The sequence below is a fragment of the Trachurus japonicus genome, chromosome 3, assembly GCF_045865225.1.
Source record: "Trachurus japonicus isolate A0001 chromosome 3, Traja_1.0".
NCBI classification, from domain to species: Eukaryota; Metazoa; Chordata; class Actinopteri; order Carangiformes; family Carangidae; genus Trachurus; species Trachurus japonicus.
This window is the reverse complement of record NC_140909.1, coordinates 17,304,205-17,321,396: the sequence shown is the minus strand read 5'-3', so window position 1 is coordinate 17,321,396 and position 17,192 is coordinate 17,304,205. Positions and strand designations below refer to the sequence as shown.

Sequence of the window (17,192 nt, the reverse complement as noted above, 5' to 3'; positions counted from 1 at the left end):
ATATATAACTGTGTCTAAATGTATGCTGGTTAGGGTTATAGGGTTATAAATAAGTATTTTCAATTAGTGTAGAAAAAAAACAAACAGATTCTCGGGGGCCAACAACAGCAATCTATCAGCCTTCATACATCTCTGTAAACGTGCTTCATCTGCACATTTGCACACACCCACACACAAAACAATTGCACACACACAAACACACACCTAAACTGCTGCCAAATATTTATTAACAAGCCAGGGTCATATGGAAATCAGAGAGTCTATAGGAGGTCACAAACATTATGAAATATGGTAATTGTAGCTAAAGTCTTTGGGGCAGTGATTCCCCAGTGGGAGCACAAACATGTAGGATGAAAACAGTCAACACTGAAACAAAATCAACTAATTTCTCATCAAAACAATTAGTGAGAAATAACCTGTAAATGTCTGACATGCACCAATGAAAGGAAACTGTTCCACTGCTTGTGTTTCTCTGCCCTAATGTTAGGATGTCTTTTGAGAGCCGTGTTACAATAATGCCACAGCAGTCTGGTTAAAGTCTTTTAACGGCCACACTGTCGTACCTTGTAATATGTAGGCAGCCAAAAGAGCTGCATCTGATGTCTTACACAGGAGGCGACCATGGTAGAGATCCCTCTTAACCTGCAGGAAGACGAGATATCTGTGGAGTGGAACACAAAGAAACTAATTTGGGTCATTATTTAGATAGGATCAATATATTGATAGTTCTCCCCCCCTGGCAACTTGCTGGGTGGTAAAAGCTTAATGTGGCTAAGAGATTGTTAGAGGAGGGAATCTCCTCACTTTGTCAGTTAAAACCTGAAAAATGAATTGAACTATTTAACTGTGCTAGAGACTCTGTGAGTGGCTAACACAAACAGGAATAGGTTTCACCATATTTGTTTGTTGTATTGTAAATTCTTGTTTTAAAAGGTGCTATATAGATAAAGCCAAGGTATATTATCATCATCATTATTATTATTATATGTTAGTTAGTATAAAACTCAAGCTGTGACAGATCAGTCAGAAAACCACCAAAGCTGTTATTATTTTCTAGGAATGATAAACGTGCATGTACCAAAACTTTTATAATATTTTCTTTATGGTAACCCGTTAAGCATGGGTAAACAAACTAAATCACAAGCATGTAGGCTATACTGTCAGTGAAGGGCTCAGTGTCCTTACAGAAACTAGAAACTCACAATATTTTAGGATGCAGCTGTCTGTGTGTTTACCAGCCTTTTTCAGACGCTCTATCAGTGGCTATTACAGACAAGCTGCAGTTTCATTTACTCTATGGCTCTTTCAAAACCCATTTGTAATTAATTTATAATTAGAATTTTGAAAAACTGAATAAATGTGTGATTGAAAAACCAAAGTTATCTTTTAGAACATTGGAGACACACAACTTGCTGCTGCCTGCCTCGAGGCGACAACTCCACCTAAAACGTAATCACTCTGAGAGCGGACAGTGATTTAAACTATGATTGCTAGTCTGCCGGTCTGGCCTGGTCCACAACATCCAGGGATTACTCATATGAGAATGTTCCTGCGCTGTATTCATTTCATACGCCTGTGATTCTGCTTGTCTCTGAGCAGCAAAGCAATAAATAGTATAGCAGCACTAGCATTGCTGTGAAAGCTGTCCAGCAGAGTCAGTGTGTACATTGAGCATCGCATGATGATATCATCTGATGTCTACAGTCAGTGTAATTTATCATAGGAGCACATCAGTAGAGTTGGGGTTAGGATAAGGCCTTAACTGCATATGGATCCCAATTAGTCAATTGTGCAAAGTCATCAGCTAACATGAGGTCCAGTGGTTAGCAGGAGGGTCCTAGGTTTTATCCCCAGGCCCTTTTATGTAGAGTTTGCGTGTTCTTCCTGTATTAAAACTCACTGCACTGCATGGGTACCCGTATCAAATACCTTCAAAATGTGTATAAAAACAAGATTGTTGTGAAATACTGTTACGGCACTATAAGAATCCATGTGAATGTTTGTTTCTGTGAATCCTCCAGTCAGAACAGATGGTGGAGGATGGAGGAGCTCTGCTCTACCAAGAAGAGCTGGACTGTGAATCAAACGTGGATTGCGTGGCAACTGGCAACCAGTCGAGGGACGCGATTTAGACGGATCTGCGTGCTCACTAGCTCTATGGCTCACTCCTCACCCAAGTTTACACAGCTGTCTTAGATGCCACACACAATATAGTAGGAACAAGGAGCATCATGACACTGAAAAAGGGAAGATTCAACCCCACAACACACACACAGGCCCACTATATGGACCTCTGGATGCTGCTCTGAAACTCAACTTGTGGTCTTTCTTTTATAGCTGCATCACTGTGTGCCTTTTGATAGCTGAGGCGATTTTAGATTTAAAATACCCTAGTGTGTGTGTTACCTTATAAGATAGTTACTCTGACTCAGTAATAAAGAAGACACAAAGATCAGTCATAAAACTTTTAAAACATTTTTCGGTTCTTGATCAAAGGAACTAAGCAATTAAAGGATCTAGGAAGATGAAGGATTTTAATAAGTTTTCACTGAAATCTTTCTCTGTTCAAATGGAAAATTATACTTTTTTTTAAATTGCCACTAAACTGCAGTGTTGTTACTCATTTTTCAGTTCTATAAAAACTAACTGCAGAGGCAATAAATAATGACGGTAAAGTTTAAAAATACATCTGATCTGATTTTACGAGACAAGAAAGTTAATAGAAAAGCAGAAGATAGACATATCCCCAGTGATTCAATGAAATCGGTCTCAGTGCACTGTGGGGACTGATTTCTTATCTCCCATCTAGCTTTGCTCTACATCAGCACTTTCAGACTGTGGTTAAAAAAAATAGTGATGTATGATGTAATTGTCCCAAACTGGATGTAAGAGGTTTATTAAAAGGGAATCTATGTTACATTTCTGCTTTAATAATGTCAGTGGCATACTCTCACACTTAACTATCCATTTTCTCTGTTCAACCACAGTTAGTGGCTTTAACTAACAGGGAGCATCCACTAAAACCCACTTTGCAGACATGGTGCACAGCAGTGAACACAACATCTACAGTAGTTTGTGTCCTCTGTTGTTTACTGCACTCAGCACACAAATGCTAAAAGACAAGAGTGCTATTTTCTTTCCCAACTGCCTTGGTTCTTTGTGTTTTCGTGTTTCCAGTCTCTACAGTACTTCCATCTCAGAATAATCACACGCATTAGGACCTGTTGCTGAAATGGCCGTACAGAATGACAGTGGCTGAAGTGATTGCTCCTGACCGCCTCCTACTGCAGGGCTTGATTTTTCATGTCCTGTTCCACCACCCATCACCCCCTCTTTGATACTGGCATTGAGTTCACAAACCAACCAACAGGTTGCTGCTACTTGCTGAATGGAAAAAAGGTCTGTGATAACACAGAAACACCAATATCTCAGGGATTTATGATGATGATCAGCTGTTCGGAGGGACATTTAGTTTAAAAAACATTGTGTTGATACTACATGTTTGATGTGTTTGGCTTTTTTGAAAATACTGGCACCAGTTTCACAAAACCTGCATCACACAAGTGACAATTTGATTGTTTCACTGTTTTACAGTTACAAGTTACAATCATTTCAAGTGTCTCTGGCTCATGCATCAGTATATAAGCGCCTTTTCAGACAGAAATTTACATGCAACGTTCAATTCAGAGTCCTCACAAATCTATCGTCCCTCAGATCTTGCTTTTAGCCTTTGGCAGTCAACAAAAACTTGTCTGAAAGTCTGACTTCTTTCCAAGTCTATTTGTGTCATTGATTGTCCAACTCTTTGTTCAACAATTTTATAGTCAAGTTTCCCACGTTATCTCTGTGTATATGCATGGTAGTATATGCCTCTGTGTACACTGACAACATTCATAAACTCAACTGCCTTTTGTGCAGTTTGCTTGTAGTATATGATTGATTTAACTCAGCTAAGGATGCAAAACAAACACCTGGAGAGGTATAGATATGTCACCACCACCCTCAGTTTCAGTGAGGAAAAACTGGGACATGCAAAGTTTTAATTCTTTCATTTATCATCCATATCCATCATATACAGTAACCACTGTATGGTGACAGTAGGAAACGTGTGGTACACCCTGTGCAGGTTGCCAGTTGAACCATTCACACTCACACCTATGGGCACTTTTAGAATCACAAGTGCAAAGTTTGATGTTGACTTCAGTCTAAACCCTCCACCCTCCCCACCTGCTTCCCATTGAGCCGTCTTAAAATCTTACCTGGTGATTTCCTCTTTAAGGGCAGCAGGGTCAGGTGGGTAAAACTTGACACGTAAACACATAGTGAATGGAGGCTGGGCTGCAGAGGAGAGACGACATTTTTATGTTTGGCATTATGTTTTATCATGAATCAGATGTTGCTGATTGTTGATTGCTGGTTGTCTTGTTGTGTTTTCCCCACTTTTATTCTTGTCAAATATTATATTTCAGAAGTGAGTAAATAGAGAAAAGTACTGGAGAAATGGCACACACTTATCATGTGTGTTCAAAAAAAATACTTACATTTCATTTGTTTGGCAATTGACTTTGAAAACTCCAACCAGTGCTGAAAGGCAGAGAAAGAGATGTGAGGAATCTATAGCAGCTACAGTAAACTGTCAGTCAGGAGTCTGATTGCTCGGCAGCTGAGCATGATGACTTGAAATCTATAGCCTCAAGGTACAGTAGAATTACCCTCATCTTCTTTCCCTCTGTTTATTTAAACTCCCTCCAACGCCACGCAGAGAGGAGATGAAAGAAAGCTGTTTGGAAGATAATCAGGGGAGAACTGTTTTCTGTCAGACTGCTAAACATCATGAGTCGAAACTGGCTCTAATCAGTGAGACGATGACACGCTGACGATAATGGGCCACTGCACCACACAATGATGCTTCACTACCTTTGTTGGCGTATTGTTTTTTTTTTTCTTCACCATGGCTGCATTAACATTTCCTGAGAATGTCTCTCAGCTGGCTGCTGTCTTCACTACTGAAACACAGAGGCTGCAGAGTGTAAAACATTTTCAAGTCCTGCAAAGCCTTTGTAATCCCATTCACAGCTCAAAAGTGCATGATAAACAAACACACAGCTCAAGCTCTGCAGATTCACAAAGGGCTGTTCATTTCTGTGATTGATACTCATATCAATTAAAGGGGCTGGCCTCTAATTAAAGGGGCTGGCTTGCATAATTGACCTGCAGACCTATAGTACCTGAATGGGCTGAATATTTATGTAGCGGAAAGAAAAAAAAAAGACTCATTAGACCAGTTAGACCTGGCAGTCATACTTAACAGCTTTAATATAGTGTCTGTCAGTCTGAGATTTAACTGATAATCTGCTCTGACTGGTGATCAACAGACTGCAAACCACAGTGTAGAGATGATAAGCCACAGAGCTTCCTTCTTATATTCTTGTATTAGTTAGTTTCACTGGTTTTCCAAGGGAATTTATTTATTAAAAAAACATTTCAACAATATTATCGCCTAATCAATTCTACCTCATTTAAAGGAGCAGGAGTTTCTCTGAAGTTATGTTTAATTCAAGGGGACGAATGACAAATTTACACTCAGGTAAAATGAGGCACTTGCAACTGGAAAACTGAGGCTGATATCACATCACTGGAGTTTTATTGGGTTTAATAGTTGAGAAAGAAAATACTTACCCTTTGCTTGTCTGGGTCAACATATCGAATGCCAAAGTAGTCTTTCTCCAGCAGGTTGAGATGGTGGCAAATGAGGTCAAACAGGTACTGTCCCTTGGCATCCCGCTGAAGAGAGAAATGACATGAGAAAATTCATAAGATGAACTCGCTTTTGAGGGACAGTGGCCAGAGAGAGAAGTAGAAAAAGACAGAACATAGTCACTTCAATTCACAGCCCTCATCCTCTCCACCCCTAATGTCTGCATAATCACAGACACGGCTAATGAACCCCCAGCAGATCAGTGATGCATATGGGTGAACACTGAGCTCCAAAGCCAACACCGATCATGATGAGCGAGTGACCCACAACATCACATGTTACCACGCTGGCGAAGACATTTTACAAACGTGTTGATATTGTCACATCAAGCATGTTTTTCCTCCCGTCTCATCAGGAAGTCAATTTTTTTGGAGCCTCTGAGAAGTCAAAAATGGCCAGCAGAAAATGTTTTAATATTTCACTACCCTCAAGGGAGATGTATGAGGGCTATCAAATATTCATATCAAGGCAGCAGCCATCTGTGAAAGCTTTGAGAGATTTTCTACTGCAGAAAAAGACCTGGAAAAGCAGTGAGACAAGGTGTGGGGAAAATAAAAAGGCAGGCTGATAAAGAAAGGAGAGGACACCTTTCACATGCCAGGAAGCACAAACATCCGAATAGTGTTTATATCATTAAAACACCAGGAAATACAAGGTTTGCCTGTTGTTCAATGAGAAAACCCCTACATTAGTTGAAGAGAAACAAAATCTAAATATACTGCCTGCGGTTGAGATCAGGTGTGACAGCGGAGAAGAAACAGACGTGCTGTCCTGTCACTAGCAAGCTGCATCTTCTCCAAAAGACTCATTAAAACCTACATATCTAATGGCGTGTTGATTTAGATTTAACTGCAACAATAAGGTACTGTGCGTGGCAACAAGGCTGCCATGAACAAAACTTGAGTCAGTAATTGGAGCTTTACTGCAGAAGTCTGCAAAGTTTTAACTCTGGACCATGACACTGCAATTCATTAAAGGGATAGTTCAACATTTTGGCAAATTGGCCCATTGCCATAATCGCTATAGTCATAGCAGTAGGTTCATTACCTTTAATTGTAGGTGTAAGCTATTTTCAGTACGGCGGAGCGCAGCAGCTGGCTGCTCAGAGCTACGCTATGGAGGCTAACGGAATTTCTTGGTTTCCCTCATTAAACTCATCAAATTCAACATCCCAAAACTCCACAGCGCTTTTGTAGACAAGTTGTGACCTGCACAACCACCACGCTATGAGATAATGACGGAACGATACGAAACGGAGCCGTTTTCGAGGTAAATACAGGGTAAATACGGAGACTGCTTGCTGAAAAACTGTCCCTGAACGCAACGCGCATCAGCGGTTTTGTATGAATTTACCTCGAAAACGGCTCCGTTTCGTATCGTTCCGTCATTATCTCATAGCGTGGTGGTTGTGCAGGTCACAACTTGTCTACAAAAGCGCTGTGGAGTTTTGGGATGTTGAATTTGATGAGTTTAATGAGGGAAACCAAGAAATTCCGTTAGCCTCCATAGTGTAGCTCTGAGCAGCCAGCTGCTGCGCTCCGCCGTACTGAAAATAGCTTACACCTACAATTAAAGGTAATGAACCTACTGCTATGACTATAACGATTATGGCAATGGGCCAATTTGCCAAAATGTTGAACTATCCCTTTAAGGCCCCAGACTTCAGAGGAAACTGTACTGAGCAGGTTCAAAAGCTTCCTGTTCACTTTCACCAGAGGAGAGTTCACATTCATCTGCAGACAGAGGAAGGATTCTCTGTGCCCAGGCTGAGACACGTGAAACCAGAATTTTGTCAAAAATAAAGTCTGCACACAAGAAGTGCTTCTATGGGTGCATTTTAATGATATTTAACACACATGTGTGCAACGTTTCAGGTGAGGTGACACGCCCTTCATCGGTCGCCCTGCACCCATGGGAGCACTTCTGGTGTGCTGACTTGATCTTTTGTACCTGTGTTTTGTCCAGCACCCAGCAGTGAGTTTTGGGGATGTGCGTGTTGACTCCACATTTGTATATAAACCAGGATTTAGTGACATTACATTACACTGTGGTACAGTGCAGTTATGAGTGTGATGTGGGAACCTCCACTGCACATACAGTACAGTACACTGAGAATGAGCATTTCAGTAAATAAAGTGGGAACAGACGTATGTGGACAAAATTTGAATCGTACTGTTGTTGGAAGAAGTTGGAAGTTATCATTCATTTGAATGAATTTAATGTCTTTCAGGGTGAGACACCGAGCCGACATAGAAGATTGTGCCTGCACATCCGCTGAGAATGTTTATGTACCACGTGCCCTGCACATATAGGATATAGCTTTTCCTTTTTCAGTGGTAAAGGACACTATAAAATATCCCACTCTGACCTTTGGAAGAGACACTCTGTTCACGTAAGTGACACAAAACTGCACAGTCAGAAAGTCGAGCACAGATATATGAGAACGAAAGGAGAAAAAGAGAAGGGAAAGACAAAACCAAGTAGAGGGAGGGGGAGAGGGAGAGAAAGAATGCATGCCACAGCACAGTGGTCAAAAAGAGAGAACAGGGAAATGGCTGGATTGATAGACTGGCCCATGTATGAACCATTTTCAGATAGGACGCCTGTAGAGACACATTAGACAATGTGAGAATCTCTATGATGAAGCCTGTTCACACCTCTGCTTCACTCAACATCAGATCAAATGACAGAACAAACAGCCCCCAGGTGACATGTGGTACAACATTGTCAGGATGACCTAAGATTAGAATTACAGCCTCTCTTTGGATTGGTTCAACCAAGGTTAATCTGCAGTTTCAGGACCAACAAGTCCGTTTATCCAAAATTACAAATACACGAATAAAAGAATATAAAAATAATGATCATTTCTTAATTCCTTGTACTGTCTGTGTATAATAGCTCAGAATTGACCAGAACCTCCACTGTTACTTCCCTCCAGTCTCCAGTTTCCTCTCGTCTCTGTATCATGTTCGTGAATCCACATTTGCCTCTCAAATTCAAGCTGACAAGTTTGAGCATTTTTCAGTACAGCATACGTGTCTTCATATCAACTCATGCCCCTCTGGCAAATTAGCATGTAATCCCATCTTTCCATGAACCTTGTGATCAATGTTGCAGTCTCTAAAATTTGGTTTGCCTTGTTTCAGTCCTGTTGACAGAATCACATAGTCTGTGTCTGCTTGTGCCAGCACTTCATTCAAGCTGCAGTATATAACATATTATGACTCAAAATAAATTCAAGTCTTTGTAGATTCAAACAAATATAACATGAGTCTGTTATGATGAACCTGCCAAAGGATCTAAAGAGAAAACACGCGGCTATATCACATCAACATACACCACTGAAGCATCAAGGAGACTGGTGAATTAACTCAGGGGATGCTATTCATTAAAGTACAAAGTCAGTTTCTTACGTTTTTAATTAAATATTTGAGCTACAACTCGAAGCACAGCAACTCAATCGAAGCACAACACAACATCAACCTTTCCGGTCCACTTGTGTCAAGCAGTGCACCGGCTAGACCTTTCCCAGGATGCACTGGGCCGAGCCTCTATCTCCTCTGTCAGTGTGTCTGTATGTCACTGTCACGACATATACCCTGACACACCAGGACAGGCCTGCTGAGTAGCCCAGGAGCAAAAATAGAAACGCACGCACGCACGCCCGCACGCACGCACGCAGAGCCTCAATCCTTCTTGCTCCATTATAACTGTCTGTGGTACACCTGTGATACCTCTAGATCCACAACATTTTCAGAGCCTGTACCTCCCACTCGCTCCATCTGCTCTGCACTGTAGTGTAAACTGCAGCGATACCGGTGCCCAAAAAAAGCCTTCCCAATTAATCATGATGTCTCTGTGTTTCCTCCTATGTGTGCATCACTGTGTTTTGTATATGAAAAGCCCAAATGTGTGTGTGTGTGTGTGTGTGTGTGTGTGTGTGTGTGTGTGTGAAAGATAGAAATAAGTTACTGATGATCCACATCCAAGTTAGTTCTAATGAAACACCAACAGAGAGGCAGGGTGATTTATCTCAGTCCAAGACTTAAGCAAATAAATGAAAACGGATGAAACACATTAATAGAACCATTCATGAACAAAGCCTGTTAAAAACAAACAAAAAAAATCTCACTCAAGAGCTGCAGTGCTTTTTATAGCAGCTGCACGACTTAAACACACACAATTTCTACAACTGATTAATCGGCTGTTACAACAGATTTTAAATGGTGCGACTTAATAAAAGAGCTCCTGATTGTGAGTCTTCTATTGTGCATTACAATGAGTGCAGGTAATCCTATTGTTCCTGGTCATACACCTGACTCTGCACTCTGATGCAGTTTATAATGACGAGATCGAAGCGCTATGCACTTTACCTCTGTCCTGCGCTCATCGTCTGGCTCCACTAAACTCTGCTAGAAAAGAGCAGAAGAGTCTCTCTCATGTGGAGGCAGCTTGCCAAACACTTGTAATGTATATGTGTTTTGCTTTGCATAATGATGCGACACACTGGATTTCAGTGCGCTGACCAGGGCTCCACTGGGACACAAAGGCAAAGGCTCCGAGGCAGAAACATTATCGATCTAAAGTTAAGTGTTCTTCAACATCCTTATGAGATTTAAACCCAGAGCCTAGCTGCGATACACCGGTGGCTGCAGAGCGGAAATATTATACTTTTCCACTTAAAGCTGTATTTTATTGTTTCTGAGTTGATAAACTGCAGATCTATTATGTGGTTTGTGATCATGTGATTCCACCATGGGAGCTGCTTTTCTCATTGTTTTCTCTCCCTTAGCTTTTATTGCAGTGGTGGGAATAATTAGATCCATGCTATCTTTGTATTAAAACTCCCTTATTGCCGAAATATCAGGAAATAAAATAACCTGCTATTGAGATAAATGGCCATACAGTTTAGAAGATATACAATAGGCTTTGCAGTGAGATTGATTTTTCTTTTATGAGGATTTTACACTCACTGCAGCGTGTGTTGAGCTGATTTTTAACAAAGCATCCTATCATACACAACACAGGCGTATCTTAACAATAATAATAATAATAGTGACAGCTACTATTATTTTAATAACACCAACTTTAAGTATTGCTATTTCAAAGTGTCAACAATATCCAGCTGTTTGTCCCTCTTGGTTCTCTCGTCTCTCCTTGTGGGTTTTTCTCCAGTATTATTAAAGTGCCTTGACATAATACTTGCTACAATTTGGCACTATACAAAAAACTTTGAACTGAACTCGTACTAACCTTGATGTATCAGGTGAGCAAGTGTTATGTTTTTGTTGTTGTTGTTGTTACTTCTAAAAGAGAGAAATCTCCAAAGTACTGTAGTAATCAGTCAGTAGTAATTGGATTTTGAAAATAGATTTGTTGAGTTGCATTTTAATCAGTCATGCTACATCATATTTCAGAGCAAATAAAACGTGGATTAAACGCTGCCTAGTGTCATCTCATCTCATCACGTTGCAAAGAATTAGAATCATTGATGATCTCAGTGTTTGTCTGTTTTCCTATGGGTTCATTTGGAATTAGTCTGAAATGACACAGAGATCTGTTTATTCCATGCAAATAATGAGCAAGCTAGACTGTTTCCATGCTTCTCTACAAGTCACTGCCCTATGTAGATGTAAATCCACTTTAATCTTCGGGAGTTACTAAATAACCAAGGGCTTTTTTGACACACTTATTCAACCACGAGTCTGACATATCATCGGCCAGCTGGCTGATGGCCATTACAAAAAGTAGTTTAGTTTTGATCTGTGAAGCCTCCTACAGTTTGACATATTTAGTTTTTAAAAAATGTAGTTTTCACTAATCACAATCAGCTGCCCAAACTAACTTTGCAGAGTAATTAAACTCCATTAAAATGTGAGTACAGATTTACATACATATTTTGTAGGGATTAAAGAGCTGCTTCTTACTGAAAAGGAAAAGATTAACCTAATCTTTAAGATCTTTAGGCCAAAGAAATTTGCTTTATACTGTGACATATTATGACAAAGATTCCTGCCATACAAGCTTGCCCAAATTTAAGCAGCAATACCACCACATTAGAAACAAATGGCATCTTGAACAATGCCATATTATGGCACTGTGGATGCCGGCAGCTTTGAAAAATAATAATAATAATGATACAATAAAGGAGCTGAGTTGCAGTTATCTGTCAGCTCCCATTCACTTCATGGGGAACTCATTAAGGTGGTATTTGATCTCATTGTTCTTCCCTATCAGGACAAATGGACGGCCTGGAGGCCCACATGCAGCTTTGTGCTTGTGGAAGCATGTATGAGATTGCCTGCACCTTAGATAACGACTGAATTCAGGAAACAAGATAAATCTTCACACCTCATGGATGAAGATGTTAATAGAGGTGGGTCAAGCAATAGCATCCGCTGTAATGAGCCGTTAGCCCCGGGAATTCAGGAGTCAGAGGCCGTGTGAGCAGACCAGAGGGAGTGCAGCAGCTTTGGACATCACAGAAGCCAAATCTTGAATGTGATACAGGTGTTGATTTGAAAACGTTCAAGTATCTTGAGATGTTCCTCATAAAAAAGGGTATGATGACAGGAGATTGATTGGAGAGATTGTTGCAGTGTGTTTTGTAGTGGATTTTTTTAGGTGAGGAGGAATCAATAAGATTAAGCTCTCCATTTCTATGTTGCAAACCTTTAAGGAGAATTTTATTCTGAGGATTTCTGGGCAAAAACCTTAACGGATAGGGTAAGATACTCAGTCACCAGGACAAATGACGGGGAGTAGAAACACCTGCAAAAGACCCTGTCATAGCAACTGTAGTAAGGTAACTGCAGGTAGCAGTTGAATTAACAGCTAAGCTTATACTAGTATTATGAGGTGCAGCAGTGGCACTAGCGCAGCGTACTATAATTCTGTGCGCACATGTTCATGTATGTTATATGTTTCTCATGAGATGTATGTTTTATGTTAGTGATAAGAGTGATAATAGTTTGAGGGTGTGTGGAGCGGGAAGCTGTGATATTAGCCACAGTGACTCATGGGTAAATGAGATTAGTGCAGGCCTGTCAGTGGGAGAGGGATGTATTAAACAAGCAGGGGCCTGTAAGTGCTTTATGGAAGCACGCGCTGCGCTTCATCACAGCTACAATAAAAGTGATAAACGGAGAGCTGGAAATAACCCAGACTGGGGCCAAAATGATCACTGTGGTCCTTAGTGGAACGTCGACGGCAGCACGCCGCTCTCGCAGCGCCCGGCCAGACCTTGCGTCAGATTAATTATTAAGAGGGGTTCCATATCAGCTCGGGAAACACCACATCAATAAATGATGGTGTCATTTTAAGCTACAGGATGGAAATTGCAACAACTGGGCGAATGGTCCTGAACGGTTACTGCTCCTATAGCAGTGACTGCATGGTAACGCCGGTGCTCAGCGATGATTTGTTTTAGTTTTGTATTTACATATAGCTGCGAGCTCCTGAGTACTGGGGGATTACGTCAAGAATGGTTTATGGTGGTCTTAAAAAACACCCGCTCCTCGGGGGCTGAGCCACAGTGTTGATAGCATATCTCAGCGCCCCACTCCATGATCTTTATGCTGATTTTTACTGTCCTCAAAGTTCCTGCTTCCAGGGCTGCCAGCAGTGAAGTCTGTAAATGGCTTACTATAATCTTATGATATGGTAATGTGTACCTCCAATCCTCTGGAGAACAAGCACAGAGGCGGACGTCCGTAGTGGATGCTCCTGTCAGTCAACGGCTGAATAGTATTACAGAATTTACACTCAACATGTTTTCCCTGGCAACAGAAGGGACGTAATGCAGTGACAGTATATTATGATGAAGCCTGCAGACATGTCGAGTATTTATTTGTGTTATATGTACACATTTTGACTTCACAGTAATGAACAGCAGCAACCAACACTGCAGTGATGTAAGAGGAGCATATAAATCAGTATAAACTGCTGATGTGTGCAGTGATCTCAAGAGGGTTTCAACCAGTCTATTTCCATAAAAGAGCTGAAAAGAAGAGTGACATCAGCCTGATTATCTGAAGGAAGTGAATACTGTCAGCATATTCCCAAAGTGTATATTCTATACTATACAGACTATTCCTTTAACAATAATCTGTGAACTGATTGGAAAACTTTTTACATAATTTGTTTCGTTTTACCTTACCTCTATTACATGTAAGTCAGCCAAGGAGTGATTGTGCTGCACTGAGGAATCTCTTTTAAATAGTAACACCAGTTCAGTACAACTTATCTAAGGCAACACATAAAAGACGGAGTAAGCAAAAAAACAAAAAAAACAAAAAAAACAAGAAACACAACATAGTAATGTAATTTGGTGCTGACCAGTAGCAGAACTCCACCACTCAGTCAGTCAGTAATATGTGTGTGTTTATAGGGCTGATTATACTCAAGTCAAAAAAAAAAAAAAAAACTGAATAAAACCCTGCTCACTGATAATTATATGGAAATGAGTCATGCCACTGCGTATGGATAAGGCTTCCTCCTTTTCATGTAATGCCCCAAAAGTGTATGAGATTGGATCTTTATTTAGCTGCACACCCATTACTTTAGCTGCATGCCGGTGATTCACTGTTGTTGCATAGCAATGTGGCACTTATTTAAATTGTTCAGGCTATATAACTTGTCCCTGGCTTTAACCTCAACATAGCTCAAGAAACACTGTGGATATAATAATGCTGATAAAACATCAATTTTATGTCCATGGGCTTCCACTGTTAAATTCTTCTTGAACAGATGCATAAATATTTTAGAGGGTTTTTTTGGGTTTATTTGTTCACATATTCTACTTCCAGCTCTGACTATGAAACATGACCTTGTTTCTAGAGGTCTGATTAAAGATGAAGATTATTAATGGTAGTAGGTGTACTGTAGGAGTAACGAGCAAGGTTGTGATTAGCTTAGCTTGGCTGGAAGCAGGTTGAAATACCACTAAATATGCCAACACTCATGGCATAAAGCTCAGTGATATAATTGTATACTTTAGTTTGTTTAATACATACACAAATAAAAAAAGTTGTGTTTTCATGTTCATCACCTGTAAGGATGGCGCTGCTATAATTTTTTTTAAGCCGATAGGGGATTGGGTTGCCGATCGGCATAAACCTGTCACAGACGTTTAATAGATCATTTTAATCTTAGTAAATTATCGGCTAACGAGTGTCCGTTTTAAAGTTTTAAAGGCCTTATTAAGTTTTTCTGGAGCATTGAGCTTAATTGAAGAGCAGAAATGGCAAAAAGATTTTCTGGAGTAAAGATTTTCCAGAGGAGGACCCCCCACACACTTAGTTTTGCTTCCTACCCCCATGAATAAAGAGAGCTATAGTTTGAAGGTGATTATGAAGGTTTCAATAAGCCTGTCACGTACAAAAGAATTGGGGCTTCTCTTTGCAAAAAAAAATCCTGATGTCATCCTCGCTGGAACTTAAACTGCATCTAAAAAGTAAACAGGATAACCTTCAATATCATCATTGTCTATGGCATATAATATAATGACAGGATAAGCTGAGCAAGTCTTGCAAATGTAGGCCTATTTCCTGGGTTGAGAGTGACTTCCTGTTTAACCCTCTTCATGCATTTTTGGCAATTTCCGCCTGTGAAAGCAAAGAAAGATGAGAGTAGATATGTAAAAGTGATAGTATATCAATGTAAGAGTTAGAATGTATGTGAGTGAAATTAAAGAATGCACGTGTTTAAAGCAGAAGTAAGCGATCCGGTCATTTTGGCTAATTCTTGTCAGCCGATGGAGTTAGCAGTCCCCGCCCTCGTCATGGATCTATTGGTCCTCGTCCCTACGTCACCACATTCACGTGCATCCCTTGGCTGCACACACAGCCCTTCATGCCGTTCTCTCTCCTCATTGGATAAAGCTTGTAGGATACAAGAAAAGTTTTCTCCTCGGCTCAGAGCAGAGCAGAGTGACTGAGAGACCCGTGTTTCGGTCCAAACACTCTATGTAAGTGATTGCTCTCGGAAGATATAACTATTTAAGACTTATATTAACACAAAAATATCGCTTACTTCTGCTTTAAGTGTAAATGCATGTACGTGAGAGTGAAAATGTGTGCATGTGTTGAGAGTTAAGTATATGGGCTCTAGTTTTGTGGTGCGACGCAAGGTGGCGCAGCCGGCGCAGTGCAAGTTTCGACCAGCGCAGCCCGGTGCACGGTCAGTTTGGTAGACCGCGCTGTGCCAAGATGGGTGTGGTGACGCAGCAGGGGGAGGTGTCACAGATTCCAACTAGTGCAGTGAAAGTTTCGTGCCAAAAAGCCGCGCCGAGGGTGCGTCAAAAGCCCACCAGCTCCAACCTGGTCAGGGCGAAGCACAGCCGGCGCAGTGGTAGTTTGGTTGACTGGTGCGCAGTTTGCACACGTCACCAAGACCTCACAGGCAGGTTTCCACAGTTCCAGGCACATTTAGATGCAACAAAAAATCACAAAAAACACTATTTAATGCAACTAATGGAATCAACACATGAATTTTTATCTATATAGATTGTCCCGTCACATCTGGGAGAGGTTTGGCCTCTGGCGTCGCTGTCTCCTCTGTCCATGTTGAAGTATAAAATGACAAAATTGCAGTGCCCATCGCCTGTGGCGCAGTTAAAGGTGAGGAGAGGAGCTCATTTCATTGGTGAAGATCTGAATCAGCTGTGTTAATCCCACTCCACGCCTTCTCTCCTCCTTTCTCACTTGCGCCGGTAGGAGGGAAGGCCTGCGCCGGGCACAAAACTTGCAAAGTGTGCCTGGACACACCCCGTTGGCGCGGTGCACCTGCGCTGCACCTAGACTGCGGCTGGTCTACCAAACTAGCGCCCTATATATATGAGAAGTATACATGTACGTAAAATAAGAATGTATATGTGTGAGAAGTATGTGAAAGGAGAATGTATGCATGTGAGTGAGAATATGAACATGAAATGAGAATGAATGTGAGCGAGAATGAGAATATATACGTGTAAGGATAATAAATGTATGTGAGAGGAGAATATATGTACGTATGTGTAAGGAGAATGTGTGTGAGAGGGCCAGAATGAATTATGTCTTGTACGGCTGCTCATTGTATCTGGTAATGAATTATACTTGAATGGCAGAAGTTAAAGGGATAGTTCACCCTAGAATGATATTTCGCTCATTATCTACTCACCATCATGTGGACTAAGGGCTGGAAGAAGTTTCAGAGTCCTCCGTCCCTTCTCTGAGTTACAGGGGGTCTTGGTGTAGCAGTGCATGTCCATATAACGGTTGTAAAGGGACACCAGAGCTCTTCGTAAAAAAACACACACAAAAAAACATCCAAATACCTCCATGCTGCTCGTATGTAATGTCCGTCTTGTGCTGAAGCCCCAAATTGCATAATTGTCCCGAAAAAAATTAAATAAGTCTATATTTTAAGCTTGTTTGTAGCGAAAGCTTCTCAAAGC

The 17,192-nt window shown here is 40.9% G+C and overlaps 1 protein-coding gene across 2 annotated transcripts in view; it reads right to left on the bottom strand.

Moving 5' to 3' along the window:
* The window catches only part of LOC146989842 (FERM domain-containing protein 5-like), a 68,994-nt gene that overhangs the window by 13,374 nt on the left and 38,428 nt on the right, over window positions 1-17,192 (bottom strand). For both annotated transcript variants that reach the window (XM_085764498.1, XM_085764506.1), the window contains exons 2-5: window positions 5,680-5,784; window positions 4,542-4,584; window positions 4,260-4,338; window positions 564-661 (exon numbers count right to left, since the gene is read on the bottom strand). In XM_085764498.1, the coding sequence (XP_085620624.1) occupies window positions 564-661; window positions 4,260-4,338; window positions 4,542-4,584; window positions 5,680-5,784 (325 nt within the window). The remainder of the gene's footprint in view (window positions 1-563; window positions 662-4,259; window positions 4,339-4,541; window positions 4,585-5,679; window positions 5,785-17,192) is intronic.